The sequence below is a fragment of the Oncorhynchus mykiss genome, chromosome 12 (assembly GCF_013265735.2).
Source record: "Oncorhynchus mykiss isolate Arlee chromosome 12, USDA_OmykA_1.1, whole genome shotgun sequence".
Taxonomy (NCBI): domain Eukaryota; kingdom Metazoa; phylum Chordata; class Actinopteri; order Salmoniformes; family Salmonidae; genus Oncorhynchus; species Oncorhynchus mykiss.
The window spans coordinates 19783432-19803447 of record NC_048576.1 but is presented as its reverse complement, the minus strand read 5'-3'; the positions used below and the strand labels follow the sequence as shown (position 1 = coordinate 19803447).

The 20016-nt window shown below is 44.7% G+C and overlaps 1 protein-coding gene across 3 annotated transcripts in view; it reads right to left on the bottom strand.

The window, feature by feature from the left end:
* Positions 1-13432, bottom strand: part of LOC110537150 (armadillo repeat protein deleted in velo-cardio-facial syndrome homolog) — a 30993-nt gene extending 17561 nt beyond the window's left edge. The window contains exons 1-7 of one of the 3 annotated variants that reach the window (XM_036937148.1): positions 13076-13432; positions 7583-7759; positions 4534-5117; positions 3047-3525; positions 2736-2919; positions 2411-2528; positions 1245-1413 (exon numbers count right to left, since the gene is read on the bottom strand). In XM_036937148.1, coding sequence (XP_036793043.1) covers positions 1245-1413; positions 2411-2528; positions 2736-2919; positions 3047-3525; positions 4534-5117; positions 7583-7759; positions 13076-13096 — 1732 coding nt within the window. In that variant the 5' untranslated portion in view covers positions 13097-13432. The remainder of the gene's footprint in view (positions 1-1244; positions 1414-2410; positions 2529-2735; positions 2920-3046; positions 3526-4533; positions 5118-7582; positions 7760-13075) is intronic. The other 2 variants (XM_036937146.1, XM_036937147.1) reach the window with 2 other exon arrangements.
* Between the last annotated feature and the right edge of the window lie 6584 nt (positions 13433-20016).

Sequence of the window (20016 nt, the reverse complement as noted above, 5' to 3'; positions counted from 1 at the left end):
AAATTTGTGGAGTGGTTGAAAAACGAGTTTTAATGACTCCAACCTAAGTGTATGTAAACTTCAGACATCAGCTGTATCGGTGCTCATCGGCCATTGGACATAAACATTACACTACAAGTTGGAAATCGCAAATTCAACAATGAGTGGTTTGGAAGGAATCAGTGGCTAACTGCAAGCGTTGCAAAGCAATCACTAGCCTGCTATTCATTGGAGAAGGTGTGTGGTCCAAGTCTGGGTTTAAGGGTCTCTTTTCCAGGCTTAAAAGCATAAAGATTCACATGCAACACCATGGGCCAGAAAAGGTTGAATACATTGGCCATGCTGTCAATACAGCATGACTTCTGCCGCATTCAAAATAACTGGAAACTCGGAACTAGGAAATCTCAGACTTCACTGAGATTACTGGGAACTCAAGAGAAAAACAAGCTCTGACAGGGAAATACGTTTTGAATGGTCATCCAAATCAGACATCTAAATCGGGAACTCTGGCCTCTTTCTAGAGCTCCAACCTGAAGATCACCGACATTATGATTAGACCTTGTTTTTTGTTTTTGTTTCCAGTTGTCTTGAAATCCAGAGAATGCTAGACTTTGATGGCAAAGTTTGATGACAAACTCTTGCCACAAGAAGGACAGCCATGCCACATTCCTGTTCAAGTGAGCACAGCACAACAAGAGTCCCAAAATATATTGTATGCTGCTGCGTAAATTATGTAATTTGCCAGGGAGATATGTATAGTATAGCTAAGAAAGTAATACTATGTTGTGTAGTAAGATGTTAGTATCCCATGTGCCTCACCCTAATAATTTGGTCCCTTTCCCACTCATAATTTCAGGCTAGGGTCTATTTTTCTTCAATTCCTGTCTGACTGACATTCCCAAGGTAAACTGCCTGTTACTCAGGCACAGAAGCCAGGATATGCATATAACTGGTACCATTGGATATAAAACACTTTGAAGTTTTTATAAATGTTAAAATATTAAAATGTAGTTAAAATGACCGACTGTTGAGCCTAACATTATCTGATGTATTGGTGACTAAACAAAATGTGCTCATGGTATTTCACAGAACTTTGATATTGCATGAATGACTAAACCCCAATGAATGCACAATCAAAGATTCTGAACATAAGATAGGGGAATTAAGTGTTATCAGTTAAGAGTTTTGTACTCAGAGTTTATTTAATATACCACTTACATCTGAAAAATTTGCCAAAGTCATTGAAAAAAAAAATGTTAACTGACCCTTGGGCTTTTTCCCTCCAAAACAGTCTGCCTCATTCTTCTTCTTCCCTCCTGATCCTGACCGTGGCACCTGATTAGCTACGGGTTCCTGAAATCGCTCTGCTCCTGGCACCTCTTTGTGGACGTGGTAGGAGAGGTTTCTCAGGATACAGACGCAGTTCTCTACTGACTGAGAGAGAGGAGCACAAACAACACAGATGTTTATCAAAGACAGAAGATGCATAGAATATAGGTAGGATCTGATTCACACATGTGATCCAGAATACTTTTGGTTAATGTAACGTAAACTCGCCTTGGTCCGTACAATTGCCCTTATTTTAGCGCCCCAAAAACGTAATACTTCCAGATCAACTGTAATGTCAATACTATTGTAAAGCACAATTTCTCCCCTTTCCAACAGAATTAATTACATGACCTTAACACTGCCCGTTTCTGCATAATTCAAGCAGGCAATGAGCCCCGTAGGGTATTTTAAAAAATTGTCGGGTGGGAAAGTGAAACTAACGCGTGATAGTGAGAAGGAGAGATGTCGTGTGGGAAAATTTCTTTTTTTCACTCGATCTGTCCAACTTATCACCTTATCGCCTCTAAAATGTAAATAGAACACTATAAAGAGTTTATATAATGTGTCATTACATACCTATTTGAAGGTTTGAGTCGAATTTGAATCAGGTTTTTAGGGCGGCGCTAAAGTGATCTTAGAAGTAAACAGCGGCTTTGAGAATGATGGCATGCAATGATGACGAAAAAAATGACTAGGTATCCCCCCCTTACACCCGTCACTGTCCATTTCTTGTTTTTAAAGGATGATAGAAGTGCTACACCTGGTGGAGAGAGATTGTAAGACAGAAATAGTTGCTTTATGCGTGCTGTACGTTACAACATGACACGTCACGATGTAACGGAGGGTCCGTTTTTTAAAACTTTTCTCCAATACTATAGAGCCATTACCATGTCGATCAACGCTTGAATAGAAACATAGTTCACACCCCCGATTTGGAAGTCAACACAGTTGCTACAGTCCCATTAGTTTTCTTTGTAGCCTCGTTTGAATGTTGCGGTAGCGCACATTTGTACGGAATGGGGTGAGTTTACCTTACTGATTCGCACTCCCACCATAGTGTTTTAGTTGGAATTTACATGTGCTCAACCATGTCTGCGGTCACCTTATTGTCTGTCTCCTTGTTGGCAACCGCTGACTGTAGGGCATGGAGGAGAGCGTCCACCAGCCCCTCACACTCCCTCAGCCTCTGGCGGGCCTCTGCCCCATCTGAGCTCACATTCCTGGGACAACACAGGTCTATTAGTGGAGCGGATTAAGTTAGCATAGCGTCACTATTAGTTAGCATAGCGTCACTATTAGCAAGCTGTCAGTAACTAATTTACCATTACGTTCAATTTAGAAATGTCCTATTAATGGAGCAATAAACCCTCAATTACTCTTGTGTAAGGTTCCATGACCTTGTCATCTATGTAGCTGCTATATTGTACCTGAGACACCCTGAGGTGTTCTTGAACACGGTTGTCCACTCTGTCTCCTGGGGTCTTGAGTGCTCAGTGAGGTCTCTCCTCCAGCCAGAGTGGGGGATGATGACCTCATCAGTCAGCGTCTGGAGCCCGTGATTGATGACCATCATCTTCAGAGGCTCATGGGAGGACAGATTCCACAGGGTTCCTATACGTAAAATAATATGGATATGTAAGTTACTGTTAGTCAAGTGAGGTGTTTGGGTAATAATCAGGGTGACTCATGACCATTGCAGAGATGTTTGTACAGGAATTCTGTCATAGGCTCACTGTACCTGTGACCAACTCTGTGACCTCCATGTTACTGGACTTCCTCAGCAGTCTGACCAGGGCCGGGATGCCGTCACAGTTCTTGATGGCCACCTTGTTGTGGTGGTCTTTCCCGTAGGAGATGTTCCTCAGGGCTCCACAGGCCTTGCGGTGAACCTCGGCTTTAGGGTGGTCCAGGAGGCCCACCAGTACTGGAACCCCCTTTAGCTGCCTGACGTCCTGCTTTATGCGGTCGTTCTCGTAGCACAGGTGCTGCAAGTAGGCGGCGGCGTTGGACTTGACCGGGTCCATGGGGTGGCTGAGCATGGTGATGACCTCACTCAGGTTGGGGTCCCTCCAGCGGGGGTCCTTACGGATGCTGTCCAGGCTGACCATGCTACTGCGCTTGTGGGGGAACTGTAGCATCTGGGCCCTGGACATGGCCTGGAAGAAGGAGATGGGATCCCCATCCACCTGGGACATGAGAGCCTCCTCGTATCCACCTCTGAAAAAATATAAAGGGATGGAGGGGTTAAGTGGGGAGGGGGGGCTGAGACAAGGGAAAGAGAGAGGCCTATATGTAGAGAGAGACAGACAGAAAGCACAGAAAACAATTTGATTTTATTTGTTGAACAATCACTGTTATTTGCTCAGGTATTTTCTCTGAACAGTTGTGCAAACAGATATTTTATCTTCACATCCTGAGTTCCTGGTATATGGAGAGAAAGAGAGAGAGCAAAAGATATGGAAAGAGAGACAGAGGTAGAGGGAGGAGAGAGGGTGTCCAGTAGCCTCTGTAAACAGCTCATTCACAGCTTATGAGCTGAGGAAAGTGCTGCTGTCAGTCAGTAATACAGGTGAAACCTTATTTATCGACTGGTGGCAGGCAGCTTCCCCTGATTGATACCACATGCTCCTAAACCGCTGGTCATCTGTCTCGCCCTACTCACCATGTTGACACTACAGGGACTGCTGCAGCTAGCAGCTCCTACTGGGGCACACTGCTATGGAATGCAATATGGACATTGACAGGTTCTAATCCATATTGAGCTGAAATAATGTGTTGAGTTGTATGGTATGATTCTCTAGTCTCTGCTTTTGGAAATGTGTTCATAAACTACATACAAGCAATTGAATCAGATTGAGAGGGTCAGTATGTATGATGAAGAGTTCTCTCTTCACTGAAAACAGCATTTATGCAGATAATGATAGAGTACATGACTCCTCTTCTATTTGTCAGTAGCAAACATTACACAGAATATGCCCTCATTTTCCGAATGACTACATACACACAGCGAAAATCAATGCCCTGTCTTGAAGAAAGCATTAGCTTTTGTTAAGGGTAAACTCATTTACAGAGAGGGTATTGATATTTGTGTGGTAAAAATGTAATGTCCTTTTACTATTGTCCATCCTCTGAGTTTAAGTAACTCACCAGTCTTATTAGCTTGGATCTGCTGCTATGGAGTTCTGCTGTCATGCTTGTGCCTAACTAGCTAGCCCATATCCTAACCTGGTTCTGGAAGGTTCCCTCAGGAGCTCCATGGTAGTGATGGGTCTGAGCTGGTGAATTCCACCCAGGGTGTCATCCCCTGGTCCTTCCCTCTCGGTTTGGTTGGTCAGGCCCACCTGGCTGTAGATGTCCCTGGGGAGGGGCAGGGTGTAGTGACCCCCAAGCTGGGGCTGGTAGTTCCTGGAGGGCCAGTAGGTGTGGAGGGAGCTCTGGTGGACACCACCACGAGACAGGCTGCCATACCCAGCACACATGCTACCACCCAGGCCAGGAAAGGGAGGGTCAGGGAGGGTGTAGGCGCTGTTCTGCCCTTCAGGCTTCTCTGTCTGGGGCTCACTGTTGGTGTTGTTGTAGGGAGGAGGGAGAGTGTTGGTGGTAACAGTGGTTGTGATAGGGGTTGTGAGGGACTCAGAGGAGTGTTGGCTGTTGGTTAGAGGACTGGGCTTCAGAGATGGGTCGTCTGAAACCAAGGGGATCTGGGGAACCGAGGGAGGCTGCAGGGCTGGGGGAAGCTGAAGGGCGGTGGTGTCTGGAGTGCCCGGAGTGTCTGCCTGGTCATTCCCCAGTTCAACAGCCTTGGGGTCCTGTAGAGAGGAAGTTAAACAGTTCATCTCAGTACATCTGTCAGACTCAGTCTCAATATAGGATCTAATAATCCCATCTCCAGTCCAACCAATGAGAATACATTCTCAACCAGTGCTTAGTGCCTTAAACTATGTTTATCACTATTACGATACCACTAGTACATCTACCAACAAAACTACTACTATAATTATTTTCCCACCAGCAGAGAACACAAAATGGCACAGTTTGATAAACATTTAACTCTCCATTAAACAAAACAAAAATCCCCCACCAGCTCTTGTCTCACAGGAATGATCCATCATTTTTATTCCAGCAGATTTCTGGCTTTGAGGTGGGCCAGTAAATAAAGAATTCTGTTTGACTGCCAGTGAAATTGTATTTCCCTAGAGTTTAGATTGGACCGTGATGAAACAAGCTGAGGTCCAGCTAGTACTGTTGAGAACTACAGTAAACTGCAGAAAATGTAAATGATCTGTTTGATAGAATAAGGTCAACACATAATGAGTGTATTTTTCTTGCACCACTACAAATATGATGTAAATATGTATGAAGTCAGATGACTCAAATAGTCTGACTCAGATGTATAGTACACCACATGGCCAAAAGTATATGGACATTGCTTCAAATTAGTGGATTTGGCTACTTCAGCCACACCCGTTGCTGACAGGTGTATAAAATCGAGCACACAGCCATGCAATCTCCATAGACAAACACTAGCAGTAGAATGGCCCGTACTGAAGAGCTCAGTGACTTTCAACATAGCACCATCATAGGATGCCACTTTTCCAACAAGTCCGTTTTTAACATTTCTGCCCTGCTAGAGCTATCCCGGTCAACTGTAAGTGTTGTCATTGTGAAGCGTAAACTTCTAGGAGCAACAACGGCTCAGCCGCGAAGTGGTAGTCCACACAAGCTCACAGAACTGGACCGCCGAGTGCTGAAGCGCGTAGCTCGGTTGCAACACTCACTACCAGTTCCAAACTCCCTCTGGAAGCAACGTCAGCACAAGAACTGTTCATCGGGAGCTTCATGAAATGGGTTTCCATGGCCGAGCAGCCGCACACAAGCCTAAGATCACCATGCGCAATGCCAAGCGTCGGCTGGAGGGGTGTAAAGCTCGCCGCCATTAGACTCTGGAGCAGTGGAAACACATTCTCTGGAGTGATGGATCACGCTTCACCGTCTGGCAGTCCGACGGACAAATCTGGGCTTGGCAGACACCAGGAGAACGCTACCTGCCCCAATGTATAGTGCCAACTGTAAAGTTTGGTGTAGGAGGAATAATGGTCTGAAGCTGTTTTTCATGTTTCGGGCTCGGCCCCTTAGTTCCAGTGAAGGGAAATCCTAATGCTACAGCATTCAATGACATTCAAGACGATTCTATGCTTCCAACTTTGTGGCAACAGTTTGGGGAAGGCCCTTTCCTGTTTCAGCATGACAATGCCCCGTGCACATAGTGAGGTCCATACAGAAATATTTAGTCGGGAACAGTGTGGAAGAACTTGACTGGCCTGCACAGAGCCATGACTTCAACCCCATCAAACACCTTTGGGAGGAGTTGGAATGCAGACTGCGAGCCAGGCCTAATCGCCCAACATCAGTGGCCAACCTCACTAATGTTCTTGTGGCTGAATAGTAGCAAGTCCTTGCAGCAATGTTCCAACACCTAGTGGAAAGCCTTCACATAAGAGTGGAGGCTGTTATAGCGGCAAAGGGGTGACCAACTCCATATTAATGCCCATGATTTTGGAATGAGATGTTCGACAAGCAGGTGTCCACATACTTTTGGTCATGTAGTGTATGAATGTGGAAATAGTAACCACTAGCCATTCTCTACACTAGGATAAGCTTTGGGTCTTTCTCTGTTGGCTGCTACTTCCCCAAGAAAAATTCTGTCATCCTGGCACACACCAGCCTTCAGTTCAAAAAGATATGGCCATTAAATGTACATTCTGTTGAATTGCAATTAGTCTCTAGCGGGTGGCTCAGATTAAAATCATGGCTCGCCAGGGCTGCAGATGAAAAACACAGTCCAACAGGAAATGGTTTATTATTGTTTCCCATTGTTCTGGGAGAAATCTTAATGCACAGAGAGAGGGAGTTTTATAGGAGATATGATGAAGGAGTAATCCATGCTTCAGATTACAGTGGAGCAGAGAATGATTACAGCATGATCCTGGGGGAGATGACGGCTGATTGCTAAATAAGGTAATTAAAGCAAGCATTATATAGGGGATATGGGTGATAAATTAAGTAATTGAAGCGTTATATAAAGGATATGGGTGATAAATGAAGAAATTAAAGTAAGCATTATATAGGGGATATGGGTGATAAATGAAGAAATTAAAGTAAGCATTATATAGGGGATATGGGTGATAAATTAAGTTGTTGGAGTAAGCGTTATATAAAGGATATGGGTCATAAATTAAGTCATTATATTAGGCATTATATAGGGGATAAAGACCTCTGGCTCTGAGTATTGTGTCTCTGTAGTGGAACTGCCATTGGTGGAGGTGACCACGGAGGTGTTGGAGGTGGGTGTGTCCAGGTCATCATCTGCAGGCAATGGATGCTCCACCGGGGGCTCCTTGGGCTCCAGGATCATGGCCCCCAGAGAGGAGGGCCCCTCTGGGATCTGCTCCTACACAACAGGAGAAAGAGTTAGCTACACACTCAGACTCCTACACAACAGACATGGCACGCACAGCAAAGGGAAGAGATTTAGTTAGAGACGTCCTACTCCTACAGACCAAGTGCAGAAGAGAAAGTTTCACAGAGAGAGAGAAAGGGCCCAGTACCCTTTGTAAAGAGAGGGAGAAATAAAGACATGAACTAAAGGTGACAGGCCCGGTGAGAGCCGGAGAGGGTATTATCTAAATGTGAGAATGAGCTCCACCTGTTTAATTAAAGTGCGGTGGTTTGATTTCTCCTGAGACCCTCTCACCCCGTGGACCAATCTGCTACTGCCATTCTGCTGACCTTTCACTTCCCCTGCTGACTGCTCGCAATTGTTCATTTTTAAGCCCTCGCTTTCAAACACCCACCTCACTGTATAGGCTATAGAGCAAGGCCATAAAACTATTCAGAATTTCCACACTGATGTGTGGCCATGTATGGGGAATGGAAAAGAGTAGAGAAGGCTGTAGTAATCAGGGTTGGCACTAGCCCACCAACTCGTGGGCAAAACATTTTAGTGGCCCCCCTCTTGACAGCAGAGAGAAAAAATTTATGTTTTCAAGTTAATTTCCTGCAATTCTACACATTTTGTCATGGAGTGGAGAGACATTTTTGCCATTTTAAAGCTAAATTTCTCCATTACTTATGCCATGTTAATATGATATCTGAGTGTGAGTAACTAAGAAAATCAAAGGGGGTCCCCTGGAGGTCAGTGCCCCTGGGCACATGCCCTTCGTGCCATGATTACTACAAGTTTAGATAGTTGGGTAGACTACCTTACCAATCAAAAAATAGCTGACATGAGCTAATTGAGTGACTGACATAACAAGAGGAACTGCTGATGAACAACCATTTTTTTTATTGCACCTTGTGAATTCTATTATTCTTTTTTTACCCCTATTTCTCCCCATTTGGTAGTTAGTCTTGTCCCACCACTCACTGCCATGCGTCCTCCGAAACATGACCCTGCCAAGCCACACTGCTCACTTAACCCGGAAGCCAGCCCCACCAATGTGTCGAACGAATCACCATACAACTGGTGATACGAATCAGTGTGCATGCACCCGGCCTTCCACAAGGAGTTTCTAGAGCAAGATGGGACAAGGACATCCTGGCTGGCCAAACCCTCCCCCAACCCGGACAACTCTGTGGCAATTGTACACCACTTCATGGGTCTCCTGGTTGCGGCCGGCTGTGACACAGTCCGGGATCGAACCCAGATCTGTAGTGATGCAGTGCCTTAGAACGCTGCGCCACTCGGTAGGCCGTATTCTACTATTCTAACGCTCAACAGTCGGGGGCCACCTAGCAGCCGGGAGCCCTAGCCATCCCCCTATGTCACTTGTGCCTAGGGCTGGCCCGGGTAGTAATTGTGGAGGTTCAGATGCTGATAGAGTTGATGTGTTAAAAGATTAATGAGGATAAATATTTTGGCATAATTACTGAGATATAACAATGTCCTGCCTTTAATCAGTCCTTTCCATCCAGCAGCTAGCCTCAGGCATACAGGGTAATTTAGTTATGTATGCTTATTTACTTCAAGAAGAAACTAACACACTGGTTTAACAATGTTATTTCCACGTCATTTCAACTAAATAACGTTGAACCAACGTGGAATAGATGTTGAATTGACATCTGTGCCCAGTGGGATTGTAGTTTTCCCCAAAACAAGGATTTATTAAATATACAACATAAACACTTAAAATGTGTCTATAAATAGACTAAATAGGCATAAAATAAGAACACAATGATCCATAATAAATGTTTCTATGTTTTTGCTTAATACTCTTTAGACAAGGACAATTCGGTTTTGATCACATACTAAAGACCAAGAGTGTCTGAATCTGAGATCTTAGTCAATAGGATCATCATTAGAACCGCATTCACCATGAGGGACAATTTAGATTTATGTGCCAATATCTGTTGCAAGCCAGCAGATAATCTGTCAACATAAAATTCACTGCATCATATCTCGCCATACTAAATGAAAGTGCTCTCAATCCTACTGTGCAGAAACAAATGAGAATACCAAGTTGCTTGTCTTATTGAAACATACTAGAACTGAATTCAGGGGTATTCCAACTTCATTGAGCAATATGTAAAATAGTCCACATAAAATCCAAAGGGTTAATAGTAGGGGCCTGAATGTAAAATAGTCCACAGAATGTGGAGCAGGAGGTATAATAATAATAATGGATAACTCATTAATGCAATGGGAGAGCTCGATTCACTCGCAGCCTCCATTTCCCAAACATACAATGTCAAACATGAGAGCCCTCATCTTCATGCAAATACGTTTGTCAGAGTAGAGAGAGAGAAGGAGAGATGAAAGCCCAATGGTTGTCACACAGCAGAGAGAGAGAGGGAAAGAGAGAGCGAGAGAAAGAGAAAGAGAGAGCGAGAGTGAAAGAAAGAAAGAGAGCGAGAGAAAGAGAGAGAGAGCGAAAGAGAGGAAAGGACAGGAGATGATGCAGGCTTAAACAGCCTTGGAGGGATGAATGACTGGAGGTATTGCAAAGCAGAGGTAAATGAATAGCTGCGTGGCTAGAATAGGCAGGGTATCTCTGTTCTCTAAAGGAAGGCTTGATGGAGGGCTTGAGCGATGGTAATAGGGTTTGAAAGCGGGATAGAGGGATAGATAGTGAGGTTAGGGACTTGTGAAAAAAAATCACACCTGGCCCTGTTTTTAGATTAGACTTCCAACAAATCTTTCAGACACTGTGCAGCCATACCTCCATTTGACCAGCCATCACTTATCATCAAACACTCAAAGCACTCATCCATCCATAGAACACTGTTCAACTACCCTCATATCTTTTCCTCCATCACATCAAATAAATATCCTCATATTCCTTCATCTACAGCCTGTATTTGCTGTTTACCAATGAGATGAATTAGATAGATGTTAGAGGCACTGAAGCAGGGGACAAAGTGACACGATTAGTGTGTTGTTACATTCAGCTGTCCAATGGGGGCTGACTGCACGACAGTATAGCGGAAAGGCCCACAGTCTGATCTTCTGCTGAGTGAGTTCAGATTTAGTCGCCAGGTCAAGGGCACTTCAGACGCAAGCCACATTTAATACTTGTCACAAGCTCATTTTGATAGATGAATCATGCTGCCCTCTATCCAGGTATTAATGCAGATCAGAGGAGAAACTGTGATCCTGTTGGAATTAACACTGACAATGCAATCAATTTGTGTTCATCAGATAGAGGAGAGAGGAATGTGTATTGCTCCAGTACTTGATGTCAAATGAACGTGTGCTCAAAATGTATGTAGATACAGTAATCATCTGTCATAATAGATCTACTCCCAGGGTTCATAATTAGACAGGATCAGAGCAAGAAGTTACTTGTTTTTGTGCTGTAACGCAGTCAAACATTTTATAATGTGGACATTTTCTGTCCACATTACACAAACACAGCATTGTCCAATCTCCCAGCACAGCGATGCGTAAGCCATTTATGAAATTCTCTTATCCAGAGCAATTAGGGTTAAGTGCCTTGCTCAAGGGTACAATGACAGATTATTGGAGATTCAAACAAGCAATCTTTTGGTTACTAGCCCAACACACTTAATTGCTAGGTGATCTGCCGCCATTAGGATTTCCCATCTTATTCACTGCGGTGCCAAGACTAATTACCATTGAAAATGAGGACAGGACACCTCTCATCCCTTGTGTTTGTCTGTGCAGGATGCAGGAAACAGGAAGCAGGTGGCAGGAAGCCCCCTGGTGCACAAACAATGAAATACTGCATGGTCATATTTAATGTCATTCTAACTTGCAGTTTCTGGCTGGCCAACCTGGTCTCAGAGCATTTTGTATTATTCTGTATGTTAATCCAAGACACTGTTACGTTTGTTATGGTTACATAAAACAGATAAAAACGGCTGCATTGGACCTTTTACTTAAGGCAATACCGAAAGTAGGTTGGTTGGTCGGGATGGATGGGTGGACATATAACCTGAACATCTAGCAAACCGGGGTGGATGGGTAGGTGTATAACACAAATGTCTAGCAACCCAAAGGTTATAAGTTCAAATCTCATCACGGGCAACTTTAGCTAATTAGCAACTTTGCAACTAGATAGCATGTTAGCTAACCTTAACCCTTTTACCTTCCCCTAACCATAACTTTAACCCCTTAACCTAACTGCTAAACTTAACCCTAATCTTAACCCTAACATTAACGAGCTAGCTAGAATTCGTAACATATCACAAAGTCGTAACATATCATACGTTTTGCAAATTCGTAACATATTGTACGTTTCACAAATTCATAACATATAATACCAATAATTTACAACATATCATATGAAATAGGTGATGGACATCCATATGAAACGTAACATATCATATTAAATGGAGTGTCTCGAATTTACATTCAGAATAATGCAAAATTCTCTGAGACCAGGTTGGGCTGGCGGTGTGCTGGGTGGTTGGCTGGCTGGCTGGCTGGCGGTGTGCTGGGTGGTTGGCTGGCTGGCGGTGTGCTGGGTGGGTGGTTGGCTGGCTGGCTGGCTGGCGGTGTGCTGGGTGGTTGGCTGGCTGGCTGGCGGTGTGCTGGGTGGTTGGCTGTCTGGCTGGCTGGCGGTGTGCTGGGTGGTTGGCTGGCTGGCTGGTGGTGTGCTGGGTGGTTGGCTGGCTGGCTGGCGGTGTGCTGGGTGGTTGGCTGGCTGGCTGGCGGTGTGCTGGGTGGTTGGCTGGCTGGCTGGTGGTGTGCTGGGTGGTTGGCTGGCTTGCTGGCGGTGTGCTGGGTGGTTGGCTGGCTGGCTGGAGGTGTGCTGGGTGGTTGGCTGGCTGGCTGGAGGTGTGCTGGGTGGTTGGCTGGCTGGCTGGCGGTGTGCTGGGTGGTTGGCTGGCTGGCTGGCGGTGTGCTGGGTGGTTGGCTGGCTGGCTGGCGGTGTGCTGGGTGGTTGGCTGGCTGGCTGGCGGTGTGCTGGGTGTAAAAGCGTATGAAGCAGCAGCAGCACATTCCCCTGTGGGTGGTTATCACTCAGCCTCCTCTCATAATGTTACCATGATTAACAGCCTCTCCATATGGCCTGCAGTATACACACTGAGCAGAGGTGTTAACAGCATGTCCCTGAGCACACACGAGGAATGGGAAACTGCAACACACTGATCTGAGAGGAGAAAATAATGCTTTCCCCTTCATGAAACAAGCATAGCATACAGAATACAGCGCAGCTGCGGATGGGGCTCCTGTAGGGAAAGCATCAGAGGGAAAATAGGGAGGCTAGAGAAGAGAAAACAAATACTAAATCAAAACACTTACCCCTTTCACCTCTGCAGGCATTGCCAAATCCCTTTGATTAGCTTCCCCAACAAATGATGGACAGAATCAGTCCTCTGTGAGATGAGACCACTGCGTCTGTTTCCCCCCTTCTGCTATTTTCTGCCTTGACTTTCCCTGCGAGTGTGGAGGCAGTTCAGACATGAGCAACCATCCTTCCTCCCGGGCTCTCAATAACGCACATACGCGCGCAGGCACATGCACACGCTCTCTCTCTCTCTCTCTCTCTCTCACACACACACAGACACACACATATGGACACACTGGCACACACTCTCTCACACATTCACACAGTGGGCTCAGATGAATGCTGCACTTTCCCTTGTGAAAGAGATGCTGAATCAACAACAAAAAGGCAACCTCATCACTACACAACCCTCTCTGTTGTCATAGAAACAAACAGCTGTATCCAAGTTCTGGGTTAGTAGCAAGATGGTGGTTAAATCACACCAAAAGAAACACTGCTAAATACTGCTATATAAACGCTGTTTACATAGTTGTAAAGACCAGTAATCTGTATGCTCTGTATACTCTCTCGCCCAAGCAGAGAGAAACAGTGAAACACACACACACACATTTCCCTCTGGGCTGACAAACAGATGCAGCTGGAGCAAGGAGAAGACTGCACTAGCCCAGCCCTGTCACCCACGTGCAGGACAGACCGAGGGAGGGATATAGGGAAAAAGGGGCTGGAGGGAGAGAAGGATGGAGGAATGGAGGAGAGGAGGAGAGGAAGGACACTCTGGGTACAGCAGGAAAAGAGAGCCCCGCATACTGAGATAACAGCCTCCAGTAAAACTAGACATTTGCATGTAATTAAATGATACAACATTACATTTGAATATTAAACCCACTCATCTAAAGAGACACTAAAATCCTATAGTGCTCTGTGAAAACATACCTTGCACCATAGAGTGATGTAAGCTCCAACTCATGGTCAATGAAATGCAAATGCAAAACAGAAAGCTACACATAGTGAACAAAATATGTTTGTCATTGATTTGAATATTACAGTAATATGATTTTTTAAATGTAACCTTTATTTAACTAGGCAGTAATAGGATGGCTTAAAGGTCCAATGCAGCCATTTTTTATCTCAATATCAAATAACTTCTGGATATCTATTAAGTACCTTGGGTCTCCTGAGTGGCGAAGTGGTCTAAGGCACTGCATCGCAGCGCTAGCGGCGTCACTGCAAATCTTGGTTCGATACCAGGCATGAGGCAACGCACAACTGGCCCAGTGTCATCTGGGTTAGGTGAGGGTTTGGCTGGCTGGGGTGTCTTTGTCCCATCTCGCTCTAATGACTCTTGTGGTGGGCTGGGTACATACACAGTTGCCAGGTGTCCAGTGTTTCCTCTGACACATTGGTGCGGTTGGCTTCTGCGTGTGTCAAGAAGCAGTGCAGCTTGGCTGGTTGGATTTTGGGGAACACATGGCTCTCAACCATCGCCTCTCCTGAGTTGATACAAGAGTTGCAGCGATGGGACATGTCACGCCTTGACCATGGAGAGCTGTTTATTCTCTATGTTGGTTAGGTTGGGGTGTGATTAGGGGTGGGTTATCTAGGGGAATTAGATATCTATGTTGGCCTGGTATGGTTCCCAATCAGATGCAGGCAGCTGTTTATCTTTGTCTCTGATTGGGGATCATATTTAGGTAGCCATTTCCCCATTGTGATTTGTGGGATCTTGACTATGTTTTTGTGTAGCTGCCTGTGAGCAACCCAGAACGTCACGTTTAGTTTTTTCTTCTGTTTTGTTTGGTGAGTTTATTCTTTATTAATCATGTGGAATTCTATGCACGCTGCGCCTTGGTCCAATCATTATAACGATCATGACAGGACAAGATTGTAACTACCAATTGGATATCATGAAAAAGTACAACAAAAAATAAAAACAAAATAAAAACATTTTTAAAGCACCTTACTGTGATTGCTTTAAATTAAAATGGTCAAAAATTGCCAATAATAGCTTCTTAGCAAAGAGCAATTTCTCAAGCTAGAATCTTGCTAGAACTGTCTAGGAGTGGTCTGAGTGGGGAGGGGAAAAGTGACAACTAGTTGTTTTGGGCAGAGAGGTTTGGAGCTCTCTTTCTTATTGGTCTATTAACTAATTTATCGCCTAGTGATGTCACCAAGTAGGCCAAAACTCCATTCAACCAAAACAGGCTGAATATATCCGGCAGTCTTTTCATACAGCCCTTGCACTATCATCATCATTTTCACAATTTCACAGTAATATTCCAACCTCATAGTGTGGAAATATATATAAAACAGAGGAAAAATCACATGTTTGACTGCACTGGGCCTTTAAGAATTTATTTAACCATGTAGGCCAGTTGAGAACCAGTTCTCATTTACAACTGCGACCTGGCCAAGATAAAGCAAAGCAGTGCAACACAAACAGCATAGAGTTACACATGGAATAAACAAACGTACAGTCAATAACACAATAGAAAATAATCTATATACAGTGTGTGTAAATGAGGTAAGATTAGGGAGGTAAGGCAATAAATAGGCCGTAGTGGCAAAGTAATTTCAATTTAGCAAATAAACACTGGAGTGAAAAATGTGCAAGTAGAGATACTGGGGTTGCAAAGGAGCAAAAAAATAAATAACAATATGGGGAGGAGGTTGTTGGATGAGCTATTTACAGATGGGCTATGTACAGGTGCAATGATCTGTGAGCTGCTCTGACAGCTGATGCTTAAAGTTAGTGAGGGAGATATGAGTCTCCAGCTTCAGTGGTTTTTGCAATTCGTTCCAGTCATTGGCAGCAGAGAACTGGAAGGAAAGGCGGCCAAAGTAAGAATTGGCTTTGGGGGTGACCAGTGAGATATACCTGCTGGAGCGTGTGATATTGGTGGGTGCTGCTATGGTGACCAGTGAGCTGAGATAAGACGTGGCTTTACCTAGCAAAGACTTATAGATGACCTGGAGCCAGTGGGTCTGATGACGAATATGAAGCGAGGGCCAGCCAACGAGAGCATACAGGTCGCAGTAGTGGGTAGTATATGGGGCTTTGGTGACAAAACGGATGGCACTGTGATAGACTGCATCCAATTTGCTGAGTAGAGTGTTGGAGGCTATTTTGTAAATGACATCGCCGAAGTCACGGATCGGTAGGATAGTCAGTTTTACTGGGGGGGTATGTTTGGCAGCATGAGTGATGGAGGACTTGTTGTGAAATAGGAAGCCGATTCTAGATTTAATTTTGGATTGGAGATACTTAATGTTAGTCTGGAAGGAGAGTTTACAGTCTAACCAGACACCTAGGTATTTGTAGTTGTCCACATATTCTAAGTCAGAACCGTCCAGAGTAGTGATGTTGGACGGGCGGGCAGGTGCGGGCAGCGATCGGTTGAAGAGCATGCATTTAGTTTTACTTGCATTTAAGAGCAGTTAGAGGCCATGGAAGGAGAGTTGTATGGCATTGAAGCTCGAGGTTAGTTAACACAGTGTCCAACGAAGGGCCAGAAGTATACAGAATGGTGGGGTCTGCATAGAGGTGGATCAGAGAATCATCAGCAGCAAGAGCGACATCATTGATGTATACAGAGAAAAGAGTCGGCCCGAGAATTGAACCCTGTGGCATCCCCATAGAGACTGCCAGAGGTCTGGACAACAGGCCCTCCGATTTGACACACTGAACTCTATCTGAGAAGTATTTGGTGAACCAAGCGAGGCAGTCATTTGAGAAACCAAGGCTGTTGAGTCTGCCGATAAGAATGTGGTGATTGACAGAGTCGAAAGACTTGGCCAGTTCGATGAATACGGCTACACAGTATTGTCTTTTATCGATGGCGTTTATGATATCGTTTAGGACCTTGAGCATGGCTGAGGTGCACTCATGACCAGCTCGGAAACCAGATTGCATATGGTCGGTGATCTGTTTGGCTTGGCTTTCGAAGACCTTAGAAAGGCAGGGTAGGATGGATATAGGTCCGTAAAAGTTTGGGTCTAGAGTGTCATCATGACCGCGGCAGCTTTGGGGAACTCAGATGATATGAAAGAGAGGTTGAACAGGCTAGTACTAGGGGTTTCAACAGTTGCGGTGGATAATTTTTGAAAGAGAGGGTCCAGACTGTCTAGCCCAGCTGATTTGTATGGGTCCAGATTTTTCAACTCTTTCAGAACATCAGCTGTCTGGATTTGGGTGAAAGACAAATGGGGAGGCTTGGGCAAGTTGCTGTCGGGGGTGCAGGGCTGTTGATCGGGGTAGGGGTAGCCAGGTGGAAAGCATGGCCAGCCGTAGAAAAATGCTTATTGAAATTCTCAATTATCGTGGATTTATCGGTGGTGATAGTGTTTCCTAGACTCAGAGCAGTGGGCAGCTGGGAGGAGGTGCTCTTATTCTCCATGGACTTTACAGTGTCCCAGAATCTTTCGGAGTTTGTGCTACAGGATGCAAATTTCTGTTAGGAAAGCAAAGGCTAGCTTTTTCAAACTGCCTGTGTATATTGGTTCCTAACTTCCTTGAAAGGTTGCATATCGGGGGCTAAGAATGCCAGCCTCTACATATAAAGATGATAATACATGAGAACAAGGGGCACAGCTCGTAAGAAACATGCCAATAGACCTACACATACGAGCATGTTCATGCATCCGGGATCCCACACAGAAATACTGTACGTATGTTATGGACATTGTACAGTACAGTAGAGTAATCATTTGCTCAAATAGACACAAATCCTGTCATGCTCAGCATTGCATTCCTCCACATCCACTCATGCCTGCAGCATACCACCCTGCTTAACACTGCTGGCTTGCTTCTGAAGCTAAGCAGGGTTGGTCCTGGTCAGTCCCTGGCTGGGAGACCAGATGCTGCTGGAACTGGTGTTGAAGGGCCAGTAGGAGGCACTCTTTCCTCTAGTCTAAAAAACTATTCCAATGCCACAGGGCTGTGATTGGGGACACTGCCCTGTGTAGGGTGCCATCTTTCAGATGGGAGGTTAAACAGGTGTCCTGACTCTCTAAGGTCATTAAAGATCCCATGGCACTTATCGTAAGAGTAGGGGTGTTAACCCCGGTGTCTTGGCTAAATTTCCAATCTGGCCCTCAAACCATCACGGTCACCTAATAATCCCCAGTTTACAATTGGCTCATTCATCCCTCTCCTCTCCCCTGTAGCTATTCCCCAGGTCGTTGCTGTAAATGAGAATGTGTTCTGAGTCAACTTACCTGGTAAAATAATGGATAAATAAAAATAAAATTCCCACATTCACAGAGACACATTCAATGCCTCCCGTTCATCCTGTTCATCCCTACTAAACCCTCCTTCCCACACACACCTCTGTGAAAGTCTGATGTGACCAAGGCTAATTTATTAGTGGAGTTAACATCACAACACAGCTAGTTTAATCAGCAGAGCAGTTCGCGTCTAAGGATGGCTAAAATACACAATTATAAACTGTGACCAAGGAGATTAAAGTGAATTGGTAGATCTTGTTGACTCAGCAGCAGCGTAGTCCATTGAAATTAAGCTGTATCTGGAAATACCAACAAAGGTCAACAATGAGCTATAACACAGGATAATGTTCTGTATTTAGTCCTCGACACAGTTGGAAGTACAGCAGTACCTGCCAATCAGAATAATCCACAAAAAAACAGGAAAAAGAAAAAAGGAAAAGGAATGGAAATTCAGACAAGACAACAAAGCACCAATGGGATGCTAAAGTTCTACAGATGTAGGATTTTCATTTGAGCCAGTTTGCTAAAACAGGAAAAGAATCCTGCAGCAACATAAAATGTTAAGTATTATGTGGATAATAATGGACATTTTAGCAGGGGTTGATACATTTTTCATAAAGGAAAATCAAATAAATTCTAATGTCAGAAGCCTTTTTAAACCTCTGATACACTACATATCATGACACTAGGCGAGACCCAAATGCAGACACAAGAGGCAGATGATTGGAGTTTAAAATGTTTAATAAATTAAAAGGGGATAGGCAAGAGAATGGTCGTGGACAGGCAAAAGGTCATAACCAGTTCAGAATCCAGGAGGTACAGAGTGGCAGGCAGGCTGGAGGTCAGGGCAGGTAGAATGGTCAGGCAGGCGGGTACAGAGTCCAGAACAGGCAAGGGTCAAAAGCAGGAGGACTAGAAAAAGGAGACAAGGCAAAGCAGGAAAATGTGAAAAACTGCTGGTAGGCTTGGACATACAAGGCAAACTGGCACATAGAGACAGTAAACACAGGGATAAATACACTGGGGAAAACAAGCAACACCTGGAGGGGGTGGAGACAATAACGAGGACAGGTGAAACAGATCAGGATGTGATGCTCCAAGTTTTACTTTTCCTGCATTGCAGGAACGTTCTCCTGCAACAGGGTGGTCAAATTAAGATCCTATACCTGTATAATAGCTAATACATGATATATAAGTCTCCTTGAATTGTGATAAATAATGAATGTAAACCAGGGCCCCCCAGAGACCTGAACTACCCAGAGTGTTGTGATTTATACTGATCCTTCCTGTCAAGTGTCACCACAGGAAACCCTTCATCATAAGCAACCCAGGGAGAAAATTAAACGCATCAGCTCCACGGTAATCTGAACCTGGCAATCAGCAAGGCACTAATGAACCTGATCGATTTGGCATATCAATTAGGAGGAGGGTGTGTGAGTGTGTGTGTGTGTGGTGCGCCTCTGAAATAACTTTATCACCATTGGTCACCGAAACATAACCATAACATGGTGTAAGATGGTGTGCTCCGCTGACACCACTTCACTTCACACAGTCAACAAACCACAAACCCTCTTTTTCACAGCAGCCTTCCTCATTAGCATATTACCCCAGGCTACAGAAACAGAGACGAGAGAGAGAGTGTGTGTGTGTGTGTGTGTGTGTGTGTGTGGGGGGGGGGGGGTGAGGTGAGTTGAGGGGTTTAATAGTATCAAAACTACATCAAAACCAGAAG